The sequence below is a fragment of the Scylla paramamosain genome, chromosome 6 (genome assembly GCF_035594125.1).
Source record: "Scylla paramamosain isolate STU-SP2022 chromosome 6, ASM3559412v1, whole genome shotgun sequence".
Taxonomy (NCBI): Eukaryota; Metazoa; Arthropoda; class Malacostraca; order Decapoda; family Portunidae; genus Scylla; species Scylla paramamosain.
Genome location: NC_087156.1, coordinates 24,391,997 through 24,411,877, shown reverse-complemented (window position 1 = coordinate 24,411,877; position 19,881 = coordinate 24,391,997). Strand labels below are relative to the sequence as shown.

The following is a 19,881-nucleotide window of genomic DNA, read 5'->3' as shown; positions in this document are numbered from 1 at the left end:
CGGTACGGCACAAGACACCACTCTCAACACGGCACAGATTGTCTCAGAACCACAAAGTCACATGCACTATGTTAAAGGCACACACTCTCGACCCAAATGGCACACACTTGGCATGAGGGGTCTTTGTTTGGTACTGTCTAAGGCACAGATGGTGTCACCTCCAGTCCACGCACAGGACTGTCATACCTACTGCTACCAGAAACAAGAGAGAATTCTTAACACTATCATCGCTAATTTTCAACAAAACAGCTTCAGGTACAGTCTCTGATGGACTCCAGCGTCTCCGGCGTCTCCTGGGTCGTTCCCGCGGTGACTCACTCGCCAGCACCACAAAATAAATTTTCACAATTACTTTAGATTATGAGGAAAATTATCTTAGATTCAAATATTCTACTTCAGATTTCATTCTACGTTACTCCAGAATTACTTTATTTATTCATATATATATATATATATATATATATATATATATATATATATATATATATATATATATATATATATATATATATATATATATATATATATATATATATATATATATATATATATATATATATATATATATATATATATATATATATATATATATATATATATATATACTTTTTTCTTTTTACGCTTTCATAGCACGTGTATAAAAATGTGACGATTAGTTTACGAGTAATTTCACATTCTTTTTTTTTTTTTTTCTAATACGGTAGTAGACTTTCTCCTTACTTAAAAAGACATTGTGCATATATAAAATATTCTTTTGAGCTCATACACTCTTGAATAAAGGAAAATATGTCTGGGTCATTGTTTTTTTGTGTGGTAGGTCTGAGGTCGGCATCTATGATTTGAATGTCATGGTCAGTGAGTTCTGAAATAACCTGATGCATTGGTTCTGATGTTGAATCTCTCTCTCTCTCTCTCTCTCTCTCTCTCTCTCTCTCTCTCTCTCTCTCTCTCTCAAGTAAATTTGGGTCTCACCTTTTCAACTCTAATTTGTTGTCCTCGAAGAAACGGAACCCATCAAACAGGACCTATTTGTGCCAAGAGGATTTGACATTCAAACGGGGAGAAGCTCTCTGATAACATCCAACCAACAGTCACAGACTATGTTATGTCAATGTCCATAGGTTGCTCAATGAATAAATCAGGTTAAAAAGGTATGTAGCCCTATGTGTGGACACTGATATCGCTGATGGGGAACACTGTTGTGACCCCTGCTTTCTGTGGAAGCCTCTGGTAAGGCCCAGGAAAGAGCTCCTGTGGTGCCTCTATAGTCAGGCTCACTGAGGCCTTTGGAGTCTGTCCCAAACTTCCTATGGCGACTCAACTCTGATGCAATTCCCCTGCTTCCTGTGCTATTCCTGTCTCAAAAAAAATCAATCCTCAGCACTCCCTCACAGCTTCAGTTTAAATATTGTTCCATCTAACAGGAATAGTCTGTCAAAAGAAGTTTTTGAGTATGAATAAGATTTGTCATGATGAAAATATAGCAGTCTTTTTTCCTATTACTGAATCCTGGCTTCAACTAGATATCTTTGATACTGTTGTAAGCACTAATGCCTACTCCTTGTACACGGATAATTTTCTGTCCTTTAATCTTTGGCACAGTGTTTGTACCCGAGTTAAGGATATTATAATTTCTTGTGTTTACTTCCCAAGTTATACCAGTTCCTGACAACCTAACCTTTCATATCCCTCCTTGTAACTTGTTCATTTTGACAATATATCATTCTCCTCTGACACCTATGTGGACAATATTGCTTTAATTGACTTCATCTACATTTGTGCTGGCTAGGACCTTGTAATATTGGGCAATTTCAACCTACCCTCAATCTCTTGGATTCAATCACTAATTACAATATTACAGATACTGATTTCAAGTTTTTAGATCTTTTCAAACTCAATTTTCACTACTGAATATTGAATTGGAACCTGCTTTCATTCGGGCAATATTTTGGACTTAATCTTTAATACTGATTTTGACCACATTCAACAAGTTGCCTTATTCTCTTCATTTCTTCCTTATAGTCATGCCCTTGTCACAGCTACTTACCTTTTCCAAAGTGAACCTACACAGACATGATTCTAAGCAGAAACATGATGCACATGAGTTTCAGGGGATGAAGGAGTCAGATACTACTATTTGTGGGTCACCTCCTTATCATTTATGGCACAAGGACAGGCTGCATTAAACCAAGGTTTAGAAAATTTAGAAGAGTATGGAATGCACACCTCCATGCTAGATACAATTATTTTTGTTATGCATTCAGCATACCAGGATGGGTCCCAGACACAGAAGCAGCAGTTATTCCATGGTATGTCAAAATAATACCTCCTCATTTCCCCAAAAAATTAGCACAGGTAAAACAGAAGAGGCACAGCCATCTTGGAGAATCCTGAGGAGATATTGGACCAATAAGACAAGATACAGATATGAGACTATGATCAGAGGATCCCAATGGAGAGGAAAGAGTGCCAGAATAGAGGAGGATCAGATGCTAGGTGTTAGGAAGGTTTAAAAAGGTTTTTGTCCTGTAACAAGTTGGAAGCATGTGATATAAATAGAAATTTCTAAAGGTTTAATGAAAGGTTTGGGTTTGTTTCCCAGTCTCATCACTTTTTAAGACTACATAATTGTTCATAATTCACCACCCTTATTTTTCCTTACATGCAATGAAAAAAAATCATTACCATTACAATTTATATTTATCGTTCAAAGGAAGATCATGTACTCTACATGTTTAGGAATTAACAAAATTTATCATAATACATGTTAGCTTACATCATACAGACTCCTTAATCTCCAACTGCCTCCAGAATTGAACTAGTCTGGCACACCACACTTTCCAGTATGCTTGACACTTGTCCTTGTCTATGATATGAACATGTGCTGGCAGCCCAGTGTCATATGCAACCACCAACATGGCTGACTGCACCTGAAAATAAAACAGAAATTTTGTGTAGTGGGTAATGTAAAAGATATGAAATACACAAGCTTTTTTTTTTTTTTTTGTCAAGATGACTTTTTTAAATAAGCATTAGGGATTATATTGAGATAGTAAGGTTTTAAGTATCTCAATATTTCCCACTGCTCTTCTCACTCTCTATTAAACAATGAATACTCCATTTCTACCAAAATGAGAAATACGAAAAATTTAAGTTCCCATTATACCATCATTCTTGTCTCAATTCTCAGTTAAACCCTTCTAGTGTAGCCAACTCTCCAGTTTTAATTTCAAGTATCATTAGGACCCTGTGTCCACTATTTCCATTCCCAGACCACTCAGCCACTGCCTCTCCATCAGTGGATGATGATATACCAATGGTAGAAGGTACATCAAAACAGACCAACGTGAAAAATTAGACATGTGACACATAACAACTTAGCAATTTGCATTTTCATCTACAGATGAACCCTATTTGTCCAGTGTTAATGTACTACATTGCACATTTTGGTGATTTAATTTTCTGTTTGCTTGAGCTTCATATGTGATATTTCACATTAAGAACAACAGATAAAAGGAAAAAGTTGAGAGCAAATTGATGATCACACAGTAAAAATTCTTTAATACAATACTTTGTAATTAAAATTACTATACAGTCTGATTTATTTATTTATTTTTAAATGTGGTGGAAAAATCCTGAAAATTTAAACTATGTTGCATTTTGATGCCTTATAACTGCCACGGAAAGTCAGTCTGCACCTGACAAACCTCCTTCCCGAACCTATTTGTAAACATTATCTATAACAACAATGCAATGTTTGTTTTTTAACAATATTATTATTACACCGTACAAGATATCACCAATCAAGAAGTAATGCGCTGCACAACCATGCAAACACACATAAAAAAAAAACTGTAGAGATCAGTGGTCAGTTGTATGCTGAATGTAAGATTCAATGCTTTGATCAATGTGTTTCAGATTTCATCCAATAAGGTAAGCAAATCTGAATTAATTAAGATACACTTACATTCCAGTAAATATACTGGAAGTCAAAAGCATTGTAAAAAATGTATACTATAAGCAATATTTGACGGTTACCAAAAATTAAACCATATTTATTTTCAATGAACCACTTCAGTGTCAATTCTGAAATAAAAAAGGTATTCAGCTCCATTATCAACAGTGGTTTTGTGGTCAAGCCATCATTTCTCCATATGACATTGTTTTAACACTTATATATATATTCTAAAAATCATAAGTTCAACTACAGTAAAATCCCTCTTATCCGGCATCAACGGGACCGCCAACATGCCAGATACTTGAATATTGCCGGATACTTGAATAGAAGTGAAATTATGTCCACAATCACCACCCTACACTCACGCATCTTACCATAACAAAGATCAGCTGATCTTAATCAGCAGCTGATCTTATCAGCTGCTTAAGTGTAAGCACAACATGCTTCCTCTTTTCTACAACTTTAGGCATGATGAAGGCGTCAGGCAATAAACAGTGCACACGCGAGACTGAGTCACTGAGTAAACACAGTGCAGTGGGCCGCGGGTGGTGCAAAGCAGTGCGCTCTGGTGGCGATGGAACAAAGTATGCATCGTGCGGGAATTTTAATCGATTTTATGAGTACACATTGATTTTTTATTGATTTTAAGGCTCAGGGAAAAATGTGCCGGATACTTGAAGCTGCCGGATACTCAAATGCCGGATGAGAGGGATTTTAATGTATATATATAAGCTTTTATAAAGGCAATTCACACGACTGCAAATCTGATTTGTACTGGATGAACTTGATACACCACTGTAAATCAAAAGCTTGTCTGGTCATTATCTTTTGTATCTTCTTTCACTGTAATTTCCATTACAACATGCATCAATCATTACAGTGGATATGAAAGAAAACTTAATTTTCTTACCTGAAGAGAAAGTTGATAACCGTTATCATAATTGAGGGCACCAAGATATGCTACAACCTGCAATGGATTATCATACATAGCTTTCAGTGTTAGCTTGGGTTTAGTAGAAGTCTTCCAGTCTATTAGCACCGGCATCCCTCTGAAAAAGAGAAAAAAAATATTATAATAAGTATTATAAAATAAAATCATTCTAAATTCATCTCACATTCAAAGGAATATTAAATAATTCTTCAATAGATATAAAATATGTAAAATTCAATTTAAATACAATAATATAAATGCAGTGATATTCTATGCAATTACAGTCACAGTGTTCAATGCCTCAAAAACTCAATTCCTCCATTTATCAACTCAACACAACCTTCCACACAACTATCCCCTCTTCTTCAATGACACTCAACTGTCCCCCTCTTCTACACTGAACATCCTCGGTCTGTCTTTTACTTATAATCTGAACTGGAAACTTCACATCTCATCTCTAACTAAAACAGCTTCTAAGAAGTTAGGTGTTCCGAGACATCTCCGCCAGTTTTTCTTACCCACCCCCCACCATGCCAACTCTGTACAAGGGCCTTATCCGTCCATATATGGAGTATGCTTCACATGTCTGGGGGGGGGAAGGGTTCCACTCATACCGCTCTTCTAGACAGGGTGGAATCAAAAGCTTTTCATCTCATCAACTCCTCTCCTCTAACTGACTGTCTTCAGCCTCTCTCTCATCGCCGCATTGTTGCATCTCTAGCTGTCTTCTACCACTATTTTCATGCTAACTGCTCTTCTGATCTTGCTAACTGCATGCCTCCCCTCCTCCCACAGCCTCACTGCACAAGACTTTCTTCTTTCTCTCACCCCTATTCTGTCCACCTCTCTACTGCAAGAGTTAACCAGTATTTTCAATCATTCATCCCTTTCTCTTGTAAACTCTGGAATTCCTGCCTACTTCTCTATTTCGACCTTCCTATGACTTGAATTCCTTCAAGAGGGAGGTTTCAAGACACTTATCCTTCAGTTTTTGACTACTGCTTTTGATCCTTTTCTGGAACTGGCATCTCAGTGGGCTTTTTTTTTTTTTTATGGATTTCTGTTGCCCTTGGGCAGTGTCCCTTCTACATAAAAAAAAAAAAAAAACATGGCACAACTGTAGAATACATTATGGTATTCTAAATGTTTTAAACAAGTACTGAGGTTATGGTCATATCATATGTATAAGAGGCTGAGATGAATAGCTACATACGCCAACCTTCTATAAGATTCATCTTGAAAGACGCATGGGTATTTTTCAGGGTATCATTTGGGAAAAAAAAGTGAGTCTTATAAGCCATAAATACAGTACTTCTGCCTTCACTTTACAGGGATCAGTCGCTCACCTACTCCTTAGACATCTCATCTCCATTCCATTCAATCTCTTTTTGTCTTGTTACTCCCATACTATAAGTATGAGCATTGTACTACTATCCCTTCTATAAGTATGAGCATTGCACTACTATCCCTTCTTAGATATGAAGGGATAGTAATAATAATAACAACAACAATAAGATAATAATAATGAATAGATAAATAAATAAATTGATTAATTAATAAAAAATAATCAGCAGCATCATAATAATAACTGAAAGCAATGATCATGCACAGCAGGCAAGGTAGGATACTGGGCCTTACTTGTAGGCAGCTACACAGTCCACTGCTCCTTGGTAGTAAAGATATGGATGGACCAACCGGCTTTCTAGGACAGATACACTAGAGATCTTTGGCAGGACATGGGAAATGCTGGTCCAAAACCCTTGTACAGTTGGCATGTTTTCCAATGAAGGGCTTATACCAGTCAGTTCTGACTGTATGCAGCCATGGAGTAGTTTACCCTTCTCAAAAAGCCCTGAAAAAAAATAATAAAATCTTTTGAAAACATTATGTGTAATTCAGTGTACTTTATCTGAGAAAACATGACAATTTAATTATGTAGGATGAAGTGCTGAGTTAACTACAAGTGGTTTTGATATAACTGGTTGGGTAGTGGAACTTATAAAAACACAAGTCATCTGACATAGGTATTTGAACTATAAAATTCCCAACAAAATTTCAAATTTCAAAATTTAATTGTTTTCATGAGCAAATAAAATCATGTCACTTGGAATAACACAAGTGGAATTTTGTGCAGAAGTTGATGAGAGACTGGTAACAATGTAAATGTCAGACTATAACTTAGGCACAACAAATAATACCTCAGCATAATTTGTGTAATCTGAAAATATGCTTATTACAAAATGACAAACCTTTCTAGAGAGCAATTTCTGAGCATTGCTGCAGTCTGGATTAGATTAATTAAAGTTTGGATGTAGAATGACTCACTCATGGGTTTGCAAACTTATAAATAAACTTGGAATCATAAACTAGCAACATATCACTCCATACTCTTCACTTGTCTTTTGTTAATTTACTGATAATTTTCATAGTTAATGCAAACACTTGATAATCACCACTGCCTTACTCTTACTCATTATCTATCACCAATCAAGTTTGTATAGTATTTTCCCCATTTACACTTGTTCGCTTCATCTACCACTTCCTTATGAACTGAACACTCTGTTACCATCAAGTAAAATATAAATTCATGGTTATAATAATGCACCTGCCAGACAGAGAGACACTAAAATTCATCAATCTTATGTTAATACTGTGAAAACAAACAGATGACTAAATGCTCACTTAATTTCTTACACTATACACTAATATCAATGTTCACAAGCATTTTTTTGTTTCATAATTGCACTGCAAGACCAAGGGAGGAGGTTAAACTATACTTCACTCATTCATAGATTCCAATTGGAGATTCAGCTACTTTTGTAATCCCATTGCTAATTGGACAAAGGCTCATGAAAACTTGTCATTCATTGATTCACAGCCCAGTTGGCCTGTCTTCTGCCTGGTGCAATTAATGGTCTCTCCACACTACAAGCTTTACTTTTTTCCTCTGTATCTCCCTAATTTGTGCAATACTTACTTTGTTTCTTAATCACTGGATCACTGGGTGGAAGAATGACAGATTATGAATGTGTTAGAACGAAGTTGGAAATTACAAAAATAACTGAGATGATGAAAGTTAAATTCAAAGATGGATAGAATTGAGAATATTCTATGTTGCTTTTTCATGAAACTGTCATGTTCCTGTAAATATAAGCAATATTAGGTGATAGAGGAAATTTGCCTGAACATGATGGTGTTATTCTGTTTTACATAAAGCAAGAGTGATCAGTAAATTTTTATCCCAAGCTGTTGGTGAAAGACAATATGCATTTATCCTCATGAAGCTGAACTGCTGTTGTCTTGTGCCTGTGCCTACAGCTTGGGATAAAAGTGTTTACCATTCTGCCTTATCTATAATCTGATAACATCATCATCTTCATGAGAAATAATAAAAATTATATATATATATATATATATATATATATATATATATATATATATATATATATATATATATATATATATATATATATATATATATATATATATATACAGTGGAACTTCAGTTTTTAAACTTAATTCATTCCTAAATGCTGTTCCAAATCCAAAATGTTAGAAAACTGAAACTATTTTCCCCCATAGCAATCAATGTAAAACAGATAAATCAATTCTCAGACACCCGTCCACTATGTCTTTAGCAGGTAATGACCAATGCTCCTACTGCTAAGATAACTACTCTACAATATCTCCAGCTTAGAATTTTATTTATCCAGAAAGGATGTATTGAATGAACTTAGTGATACAAAACTCAACAAAAGATATTCTTTAGACCATGCTGGCATTCTCTTTGTCACTGATCAAGTGAGGGAAGCCTTAGAGAGACGCAGAGAGGAGCAACCCACTCACCGCCAAAATTAAGGTGATCATAGCACTTAGACATCTTGCTGCTGGGAAAAGCTACAGAAAAAATGCAGTTGTGCAGTAGTGATGGCGTTGTGGGTCATAGAGAGAGGTACAGGAAGCTCGGGATTACTCCTGAGGCCTGAACCTTGTTTGTTTACATCAAGGTTCTTCAATGGGATAACATTTAACTTATTTCAAAGACTGAATAACTGTCTTGCCCTCTGTGTCTCTCTTCCAACTATATAAAAACAAAGGAAATATTTGTAGGAGCTATAAATTAATAATAAATGACAGCTTTTGCTATGTCTTGTAGTATCTGAAATCAAGAAACTTTGTAAAAAAAAACAAATTATGGTATGGCAACCTAAGCAATTATGAGTCAATTTTCTTTTGTTTGAAAACCGAGTTGTTTGGAAAAGGAGACGTTCAATAACAGAGGTTTCACTGTATGTATGTATGTATGTATGTATGTGTGTGTGTGTGTGTGTGTGTGTGTGTGTGTGTGTGTGTGTGTGTGTGTGTGTGTGTGTGTGTGTGTGTGTGTGTGTGTGTGTGTGTGTGTGTGTGTGTCTATATATATATATATATATATATATATATATATATATATATATATATATATATATATATATATATATATATATATATATATATATATATATATATATATATATATATATAATCCTAATGATACCTTGAAAAATCAGTTTGGAGCAAGGATAATTGATATTATGACTGAAAATATCTTGAAAGTGAAAAAAGTTGAGAAAGTGCCAAGAGTGCACCAATGAGCTGCCCCAGCAAGTAGAGAAGGAAAGGGATAGCTTCTAGATCAACTTAACATCCAACAACTATTCTTGGTAATGTCTCACACAAAGTTACTGTAAAGTTCAATGAAGCTGATTTTACTGTATTTGCAGTCCTCCTGTTTTCTTTTCTGGGAAAGGCATTTAGAAGACTCTCCTAACCTGTCTTCCAGCTTTGTAAAAGTTCCCTATTTTTTTATGTAAAACAAGACCAAGTGTCAACAAATATAATACTTTAAAAGAGACATAATTCACAAAGAGCACTCACCTTTTCTATACTCTTCAAAGCCCTCTTTACCGAGCTCTTTGATCATCTTTGCCTTCCATCTGTCTAGGATTCTTCTCTGATCTTCTGGCATTGTGGCCTCTAGTATTGTGCTGACACTGGGAAGCTTCTGATAACCACCATCAAACATTCCAATAGTAAGAATATTTTCATCTTTGCTCATAGCAGTTTTACTCACTACACCTGGTGATTCTGTCTTCTCCAGAGGAAAACTTTCTATCATTTCACAGTCAATAATACTTGGAACTGATGTAAATTTTGAATTATCAACAGATAACAAGAAAGACTTTTCTCTGAATGATTCCAGCTGTTCTATTTCTTGGTCACTTTCAGTTTTAACATTAGAGGAACAAGAAGCTAAGTAGGTGCTCTCAGGAATCTTATTTTTGACAGCATTGCTTTTGGACAGAATATCACCATTAATTGTTTCAGACTCACCACATGTGTTATCATCATTATTACATTGGTCCTCCTCTTGGTTCCAAGATGATACATATATTTTTTGAGTCTTTGGGATATCATTAAAGACAAAGTTTTCATATTTTACAGAATTTTTACCTGATTTTTTGAATAACAGTATTTTATTTCTAGGTCTACCATTTCTTGAGTCTGAAAAACTAGCAGTTTCATGTTGATGTTTTATCTTAACTCTCTGATAATGAAACTTATCAACAGATTTTGATTCATCACCAGGAAAGATTCCTAAGAGATGTGCATTTTCTGGCCTTGAAATAAGAGGTTGCAGAGTCATAACAGGTTTGTTCTTCTTGGTTTTCTTTCTTTTTTCAGTCTTTTGGCTGACTTCAGTTTCATCCTCTGTTATTTCAATGTTTCTCTTTCTTTGAGCTGAGGTTTCTTGGAGTGGACCATAAAGTACTTTGTTTGTGTAAGCCAGCATTTGCTTTACAGAAGTTTTTCTGTGTGTGGGTCGAGGAATTTCTTCAGATGCTTTTAACTGTTCATCAACAAAGTATGCAAATTCTGATTCACTAGATTCATTCAGATTTGCTGTTTTTCCATCACTTACAGCTAAAGAATCAAAATTTTCAAGTAATGATTCATTATTATCTAGAGTACAAAACTGCTTCATGTGACGAGCTTCAAACTTGCAAGTGCTCCTCCACTTAAACTTATGTAACCAAGCCGCATTTTTCCAAAAGACCTGGCTGAGCATTTTGACCTGGAAAGAAAAGGAATAAAAGTGAAATTTAGTTTTCAAGGTCAAACATCATCATCAAAGCACTATGTATTTCATTAATAACAGTCATTTTCGTGTTTAATCTAATAGGAAAATTCACTCTTTCACATCACATGGTAAGTGAAAGATTGTTAAAGTAAGTTAAAAATTTTCATGTGGATATAACAGCATGTATTGAAGTAGGCCATGGTGTGGATGAATGCTTTCCAATTGGAGCACAACTGTGGTAGGGAAGTGTAAAGACCCCTTAGTTGTTTAATATTTATATGGTTGGTATTGTAAGAGAAGAATGCAAGAATATTAAATAAGAGTTCAAGTCAAGTGAATACTAATGACTGAAAAATAGTGACTAAATCACATGCTGTGTACATATGATACTGTCCTGGTAACTGATTCACAAGAAGACTAAAAATTGAGAATGAAATGAGATTAAGATTCCCCCCCCCAAAAAAAAAAAAAAAAACTGAAAACTGAGAATGAATGAGATTAATGAAGGTAATGAGATTTATGCAGTAATAAATGCAGAACAACAGTACTGTAGTTTTAAATTATTGTACTTGTAAGATGCATGAGAAGGTAGACCGTTTCAAGTGTTGAGGGTAACACGTTGCTATGGAGAGAAGAATAGATGTGGAAATTATAAATATTGTATAAATACAGCAGAACCTCAGTTTTTTAACTTAATTTGTTCCTGAATGTCATTTGAAATAAAAAAATGTTAAAAAACTTAAACTATTTTCCCCATGGGAATCAATGTAAAATAGATTAATCCGTTCTCAGACACCCATCCACCATGTCTTAGCAGGTAATGACCAACGCTCCCATAGCTAAGACAGCTGTTCCACAACATCTCCAGTTTATAATTTTTTTTTTATCCAGAAAGGATGTTTTGAATGAACTTAGTAACACAGAACTCATCAAAAGATATTGTTTAGACCATGGAGGCATTTTCTTTGTCACTGATCAAGTGAGGGAAGCCTTACAGAGTGAGATAGAGAGGAGCAACCCACTCACCACCAAATTTAAGGTGATCTTAACACTTAGACATCTTGCTGCTTGTAAAAGCTACTGGAAAAATGCATTTGTGCAGTAATAATGGCATTGTGGGTCATAGAGAGAGCCACAGGAGGTTCAGGATTACTCCTAAGCACCAAACCTTATTTGTTTATGTCGAGGTTCTTCAATGGGATCACATTTCACTCATTTCAAAGACTGAATTACTGTCTTACCCTCTGTGTCTCCTCCAAATATATAAAAACAGAAAATATTTATAGAAACTATAAATTAGTAGTAAATGGCAGTTTTTGCTATTTCTTGTAGTATTTGAAATCAAGTAACTTTGTTTGAAAACCGAATTATGGTATAGCAACCGAAGCAATTATGGGTTAAATTTTTTGTTGAAAAACTGAGTTGTTAGAAAAGGAAGACATCTGGTAACTGATGTTCCATTGTATATACAAGATGGGGAAGTAGAACTGGTGGGAGTTTAAATAGGAAGGATTAGGATAAAACCAGATTTTCTGGACCATTGTTATTGATTCAAGATTCTCAGTTATCTGTAAGACTTCAAAGAATGCAGACCCCAAAGAGATTGGATGGTTATGAGTTCCCTGAGGAGTGGAGAATGAAGGTGATCATCCACTCCATTTCTACTGTTATGACCAACACCGACATCATAGACAAGTTTAAGTTACCATTATATTGAGGGCAATCCATAGAATTAAGAAGTTTGTGGATTCATATTTTGATGTGATGTGAAGGCTGTGGCTGCCAGAAAGACACAAGATCAACCTGAACAGAATGTGAGGAGTGGCAATTTCATTTCAAATGTGCAGCAATTCATTGATAAAAACTCCTCCATCTCAATCCATGAGATTTCTTGACATAATGGTCATTCAAGTTTCAAGATTTGTCTCCTGAGATTATAAAATGTGCCTGTTCTTGCTTCCAAGATCATCTGGAGGATGTGACCATATCAAGCAAAGGTGTCTGGATGTCCTCCTCAGCTTGGGCCATGACTTCCAACACATCATCATATTCTCATGAAGTACTTTAAGGCAGTGTGAGAACATGGCAAGTACGGCAAATACTGGTTAAAATACTCTGCACAATGGCTTGCATTTAGATACGTGATAAAACAGAATAGGTCTGAGAAAGCAATCCACATGATTGAAGGTGGCCTTAACATAGTGGATTCTGAACAATGGGCAAAGGAATTTATTCTCACTTCATTGAGTAATCTGTAGCCTGGACAGCTGCCAGAGATGCTGCCTACAAGTTTCTTGTTAATAATAGAAAATAACTCATTATGTTAACATATTTACATTTTATCTCAACAGACTAGGATAACAAACATATTGAAGCTGTCAAATGTAAAAATCATGCAATTAGTGCTAAAAAGCACCAGAGATAGTGAAATTTCACTTCATAACTGGTCTTATAAAAGGCCAATGTATATTTTTTTACTTTATCTTTAAGTATAACAACCAATAAAGAAAAACAACTAATATGCCTTCATGCCTCAATCCCCTCCAAAAAATAATACGTTTTATATAATCATTTTTATTTAACTGATGATTCCACAAGCCCTGGAAGACTAGCTATTCCCTTCAAAATGCCATATATTTTAAGCAGTGAGAGCTGAAGGGGATAGGTCCAACTCAGACCATCATCTCAACCAACTCAGACCATTCTGAATGACCACCTCTGGCTATTTTTTACTACAAACTTGAATCATAATTTATTCCAACTTGAACTAAAGATCCAAACCTTAGGTAAATCATCTGAACCATCTTCCACCCTCACTCATGTCCAGTCCAGGTTTAATTTCTAGACCATAGTAAGCACGCCATGAACAAGTGTTTGGTGTGCCTAATCAGTACATCCCCAACAGGTGAGATTACAGCTTTATGTGGAATTTTCCCAATTTATTAGTATATTACAGAAATTCAATATATGTGTAAATTATTGAACTCTATATAAATTATGTTCCAGCATCAGATGACTTCATCACATAAACCTTTTGCATACCCTAGTCTATATTTAATAGTGCTATTCTTGAAGGCAATGGATGCAGTACAATACATTAAACAAAATAGCAGGAAATGTTTAAATAGTGATGTGGTCTAGTTGCCTTTATTATAAATTAATTTAATAATTTTGCAGGAGGCACTGCTGTGTGATAGATGCATTTTCTGGCAACACAGAGCTTGTGAGACCAACATTACAAGGGAGGAGTATTCAAGAGCAGTAAGAGAGAGTCTGGAAATACACTGGAGGTGTGCCACATGCTCTTCTGCACTAGAAGACCATAATTGTGAAGTTCTCAATGAGCATGACTTGTTGAATGTCAGTGCTGGCTACTCTATTGAGGACCATCCACCTGATTAGACACAAGCATTGGTAGAAGATATTACGTATGAAAAGTACCTATCTTCATCTTCACAAAGAGGGAAACATAAATTTAGAGACAGTTTTGGTTATTCATATTTAAAAGGAAAACAAGTGTTGGTGTTCACTGGTGATGTGCAGTGCACAATAAAACTGTTAACTGTGGAGCCAGTTGACTTGACCTTTGAAATTAATGAGGAACATACAGCACCTAACTTTCTACAGTACAATATGCGTAGAGGACACATGTCACTTACTATTTGCAACACAGGAACAGTTTCAGTTACTTGCCAACTCAAAAAATGGTATTTTGATGGAACACTCAAAGTTGCAAGGAGGCCCTTCACACATTCATGCATTCATGTAATGTGATGGAAACTTAAAATGAATGCCTCTTTTATTTGCTTTAATGTTTGATATAAGATGCAGAGACTACAAGAAAGTATTCAGTAAGACTAAAGAAATCCTGGGAGGGCAATTAAAAGTTCAAGAAGTAATACTTGATTTTGAGGCAAGTGTTTGGTGGGCTATCCCAGACATTTTCCCAGATGTGGTTATGCAAGGCTGTGCCTTTCACTGGGGACAGGCAGTTTGGAGAAAAGTCCAAGAACTCAGCCTTCAGTCTACCTATACAAATGACAAAGAAACATACAAATCTCTAAGACAATTGCTTCCATTACCATACATGCCTGCTGAACAAATAGAGGGACCATTTCTAAGGTGTTACAGAAAAGCAAATGGGTCACAACCATTATTAAATCTCTTAAGAGTACATTAACACTACATGGATGAGGCCTCCCACAGCTTGATGTGTGTTTGCAAGGAGTGTCAGAACAAATAATGATATTGAAGGTTGGCACTAAAGATTTAATATGAAAGCATATAAAGGCCAATTTAATTTCTATTCACTCATAACACTAATGTATAATGAGGCAAAGCTCAGAACACTACAAATGCATTTATTAAATGATGGAAAGGTATTGCAACACCAAAAAAAAACAAAATATACCAAGCATCATGGACAACTTGTAAAACTTTGGGACCAATTTTCTAATGGCCACAGATCAGCTAAAAGCTTACTGAAGGCAGTTTCTCATTACACTGCCATGAATGTGTGAATGTTATTGTCTTAATGTTATGTGTGAATTTTATTTTTTCAGAGCTTTTATGCTTTTGTTTTACAACTACTACATCTTATTTTTTTTTTTTTTTCTTAACCTTGTTGTTTTACATCTTTGTAATTTTAGGTCTGTTAATAATGAATTGCATAAATTTCTTGGCTGCATCAATTTTATTGTTTTAAAAGCTTTTATACTTTTACTTTTCAACTACTACATTTTAATTTTTATTTTCTTTTAACCTTGTGTTTTACATCTGTTAATAATTATATAATTAATTACAAACTATTTCTTAAATGCATGAATTTTATTAATTTAAAGCTTTTGTTTATCCCTTTCACTTTATTTATTGATATCTAGATCTGATCCGAGTTAGTTCACTATCATGGTGTGAGTTGCTTGCGATCTGGGGGATAAACTGGGTTAAAGACTACTAGTCTCTGGGGGTTGCCTCACCATTAACTGCATGACAGTTTTTCCCCGGCAGCAGGACACCCTGAAATTTTATCCTTTTTTAATGGTCAAGTGGGCAAAGCTCCGTAACATTTATTATAAAGAGCGAACAGGACACCAGTAGATTGTAGTGGACAAGGCCGCAGACACTAGCAGTTAATGGTGCGACTAGTAGTCTTTAACCCAGACCAAGGGGTCTTGATTTACCATGATAAGGGTCTAGGTCATCAGTCAGTGTTGCATTTTCCAATCAATACTAGCAGGAGTACTTAAGAGTGGTTAACTAATTACAGATGCAGCACACAACAGCACGGCAAAGCGACTAAAAAAAACTCAAAGACGATGACTGGCTGACATGCAAGAGTAAAGCTTCAGTCAGATAACTAAAAATATGCACTATACCAGAACTGGTGATGGTCGAGCTAGAGTTTGTCATACAATGACTACCTGAAGAGACTAGGACTGTTTACAAACATTTGAGGCCAAACCCCCAAGCCGCGAGAAGCGCCACGTTCCTTGTCTTGAACTAGGGACTGTTACAGTCTTTAGCTTCGGGAAAAAAAATAATAATAATAACAATAAAATAAAAATCATTATAATGTATCGCATTTACATCAAGTGAAAGACTGAAAATAACATGGAAATATATATATATATATACATTCTGAAAATATGAATTAAATTTTTGTTTAGTTGACGTCTTTCTCTGGGGCCGAAATGCTGTAGTACCGTCGTCTGCAGGCTGTCAGTCAGACTCAGAGTGCCAGTGACAGTGTCAGGTTGGCACCATGTCTGGCAAGGTGACTCGCGGACAACGTTTAGAAACTGAAATAGAGCGGAGCAGAGAGGAGTCGAATTGGAAGAAGGTGATTGAACTAGCAGAGCACCTGAAGGCAAGGAACCAGCCTGGATTAGGTATGTACAAATTCTTGCAAGAAAGACTGTGTTACTGGTGTACGCCCCAGGAACTATAAACTGAAGCTTTTATTTTGAGTCTGGCTACTTTGGAGTCGACCAAACGTCCGTATTCATAAACTCCAGTGTGTATGGTCATATATATATATATATATATATATATATATATATATATATATATATATATATATATATATATATATATATATATGGTTTTATTATAGTTTAAGCCATTACACACTACGTGGTAATAACCTACCTCATTTTGTTCTCACTATTCACATCATTTCTAATGATTACACTACTTGTCGGAAATTAATAATAACGCCACAATAAGCCTGGGAATGCACAGCACTCTCAACTTTTTCTAAGTCCACAGGTAAACATAAATGGTGTATTGTTGCCTGAACTTTAGTTGTTAGGTTAGGTTAGGTTAGGGTTTTATTATAGTTTAAGCCATTACACACTACGTGGTAATAACCTACCTCATTTTGTTCTCACTATTCACATCATTTCTAATGATTACACTACTTGTCGGAAATTAATAATAACGCCGTGGGCCGTGGGTAGAGATTGGGGACATTGGCTTAAACTATAAATTTACCATATATATATATATATATATATATATATATATATATATATATATATATATATACATATATATGTATATGTATATCAGGGACACAACCTTAAAAATAAAACGAATAACAGATTCGATGCATATACCTCAAAGTTGCGTCGAGAGTAGTCACCTCAAACATTATACGTATTGTGCTGCTTTTAGCTTACAAAACGTATATAGTATTATAATTTCTGACCATGCTACAGGAGTTGATAGACTCCTCAGGCATTAGAATGTAGGATAAATTTTTATTTTTCACTCGTCTAATAATTTCATACAATTTTGATGTGCTTTGAATTAATCTAGTAACCGTTTCCGTTGCAAATCATTTTTTTTCTTAAATAGCCCCCCCTCCAGACACACACACATAAACAAACAAATTCATCAAAAAAACATTAACTAAACCTAACCTAACTAAATCTAACCTAATTAAACCTAACCTAACTAAACCTAACCTAACTAAACCGAACCTAACTAAACCTAACCTAACTAAACCTAACCTAACCTAATTAAACCTAACGATATTATTATACATATTCACCTGTCTCATGGCAAAAAAAACATTGTTCTCAGTGAAGCACTTGGGTTGCATATAACACAGTGGTGTGTATCTTTAATGTCGCAAATTGTTCATTCCTGAGATATTAATTTTTATCAAATTTACCGTTAAGGTAGGTTAGGTTTAGTTTAGTGTTTTTTTTTTTTTGTGAATTTTTGTTTATTTACGTGTGTGTGTGTGTGTGTGTGTGTGTGTGTGTGTGTGTGTGTGTGTGTGTGTGTGTGTGGGCGGGGGAATATATAAGAAAAATATTTATTTGCAATGGAAACAGTTACTAAATTCATTCAAAGCACATCAAAATCTACCGGAAAAATGTAGTCTCATCTGAAATTGTTACACAGGTGAAAAAATATAAATTTACCAACCTAACCTAATGTAACTTGCCTTAACAGTAAATTTGATCAAAATTGATATCTCAGGAATGAACAATTTGTGACAGTAAGCACTGTGTTATATGTGACCCAAGTACTTCACTGAGAATAATGTTTCTTTTTTCTTTTCCGTGGGATGGGTGAATATGTATAATAATACTGAATGTAGTGTTTTCTCAAATATTTTTGGGTTAGTTATCATGCAGCTGGATGTAGAAACAAGAGACAAAGCAGGATTGACTGAGGCACATCATCGTCCAGTCAGCTAAGGCTTGTCTTTCCAGTCTGCCAGGTTTGAGCTAGAACTGTGGTCATGTCCACCTCCCTTATTTATAATAGATCAATTTCTCTGTGTTTCATAATGGAGAACACATCCTATTCATTCATTACACTGGAGGCAACAGTGGCATGGTCTTTTTAAAGATTTGATAAAGGGGGCCTTGTCCGAGCCCAGATAGTGTGGTATTGTTGAGTCAACCAGGAAAAATTACTGTTCTACCCCAAGGAGAGAGAAAAACATGAATGGAGTGAAGGCCTCCTTGCACACTTTCCGGTATTCATCACAAACACCATAACCATGCTCACCAGAGATATGCCTTGCACAGAGACTTCAGATTTATGAAATGCCAGAAATTAAACTAGGAGTAGGAAAGTTATGTCGTGCAGCAGGACACAGAAATTAACCAAAGCAAGACTGGCCATGACATACCTTATGGTCCAGTCCGCCAAGGCTAAGGCTTAAATCGGCATTTGGTTTGATAATTATGAGTTTTTTTATGAAAGAATACCACCATAACTGGAATTTGTTGCCTATTGTGCAGGTAGGAAAAGATTCATAAGTAGAAATTCTTTTAAACTTTTCCTGTAGACTTAGATGTGCTAGTCAGTAATAAGTAAGTTACCCATTGATAATGTAAATTTGATCATTATAATATATCAGTATCAGTTTAAAATTAAGGATAACTTTGGTGCTTCCGAAACAAACTTAAATTGTAAAGAACTCATGTACACCTGAAGTGGCACTTATAAATTTATGATTTTTTTTTTTTTAAGGGAAACTATTGTTTTTTAAGAAAATATTTGTGTGATTCTTGTAAGTTCTGTTTTATATAAGAGGTTGTTTTATATAAGGGGTTGAAGCCATTTCAGCCTTAGATTTTCTTTGGTGTTCTCATTTGTATGAATGAGCACAATATTAGGGTTGCTATTAGTCTCGTCTAATTTTACATGTCACAATTGGTAATGGAGAGCAATGGGTGTATGTCCATTTTGTATCTTTGTGTCTGTCATCCAGACACAGAGATACAACTGGTCTCAGTGACCAGTTGTCAGAGATTCATATTGGAGGTTTTATAGTCTATATTCATAATAAGCAGCAACTTTTAGTGGGCCACAAAATTAATGATTATTCTTTATCATTATCATGAT

The 19,881-nt window shown here is 35.2% G+C and overlaps 2 protein-coding genes across 2 annotated transcripts in view; one reads left to right on the top strand and one right to left on the bottom strand.

The window, feature by feature from the left end:
• Positions 1-2,681: 2,681 nt before the first annotated feature.
• On the bottom strand, positions 2,682-16,517 carry LOC135101467 (uncharacterized). The gene is made up of 5 exons (XM_064005452.1): positions 16,472-16,517; positions 9,807-11,004; positions 6,528-6,741; positions 4,869-5,007; positions 2,682-2,930 (listed from the first exon to the last, which is right to left on the bottom strand). The coding sequence occupies exons 2-5, from the start codon at positions 10,996-10,998 to the stop codon at positions 2,778-2,780; spliced, it is 1,698 nt and encodes a 565-aa protein (XP_063861522.1). The 5' UTR covers positions 10,999-11,004; positions 16,472-16,517; the 3' UTR covers positions 2,682-2,777.
• Positions 16,518-16,695: 178 nt separating this feature from the next.
• Positions 16,696-19,881, top strand: part of LOC135101053 (tetratricopeptide repeat protein 7B-like) — a 60,478-nt gene continuing 57,292 nt past the window's right edge. The window contains exon 1 of the mRNA XM_064004627.1: positions 16,696-16,898. Within this exon, the coding sequence (XP_063860697.1) occupies positions 16,772-16,898 (127 nt within the window). The 5' untranslated portion in view covers positions 16,696-16,771. The remainder of the gene's footprint in view (positions 16,899-19,881) is intronic.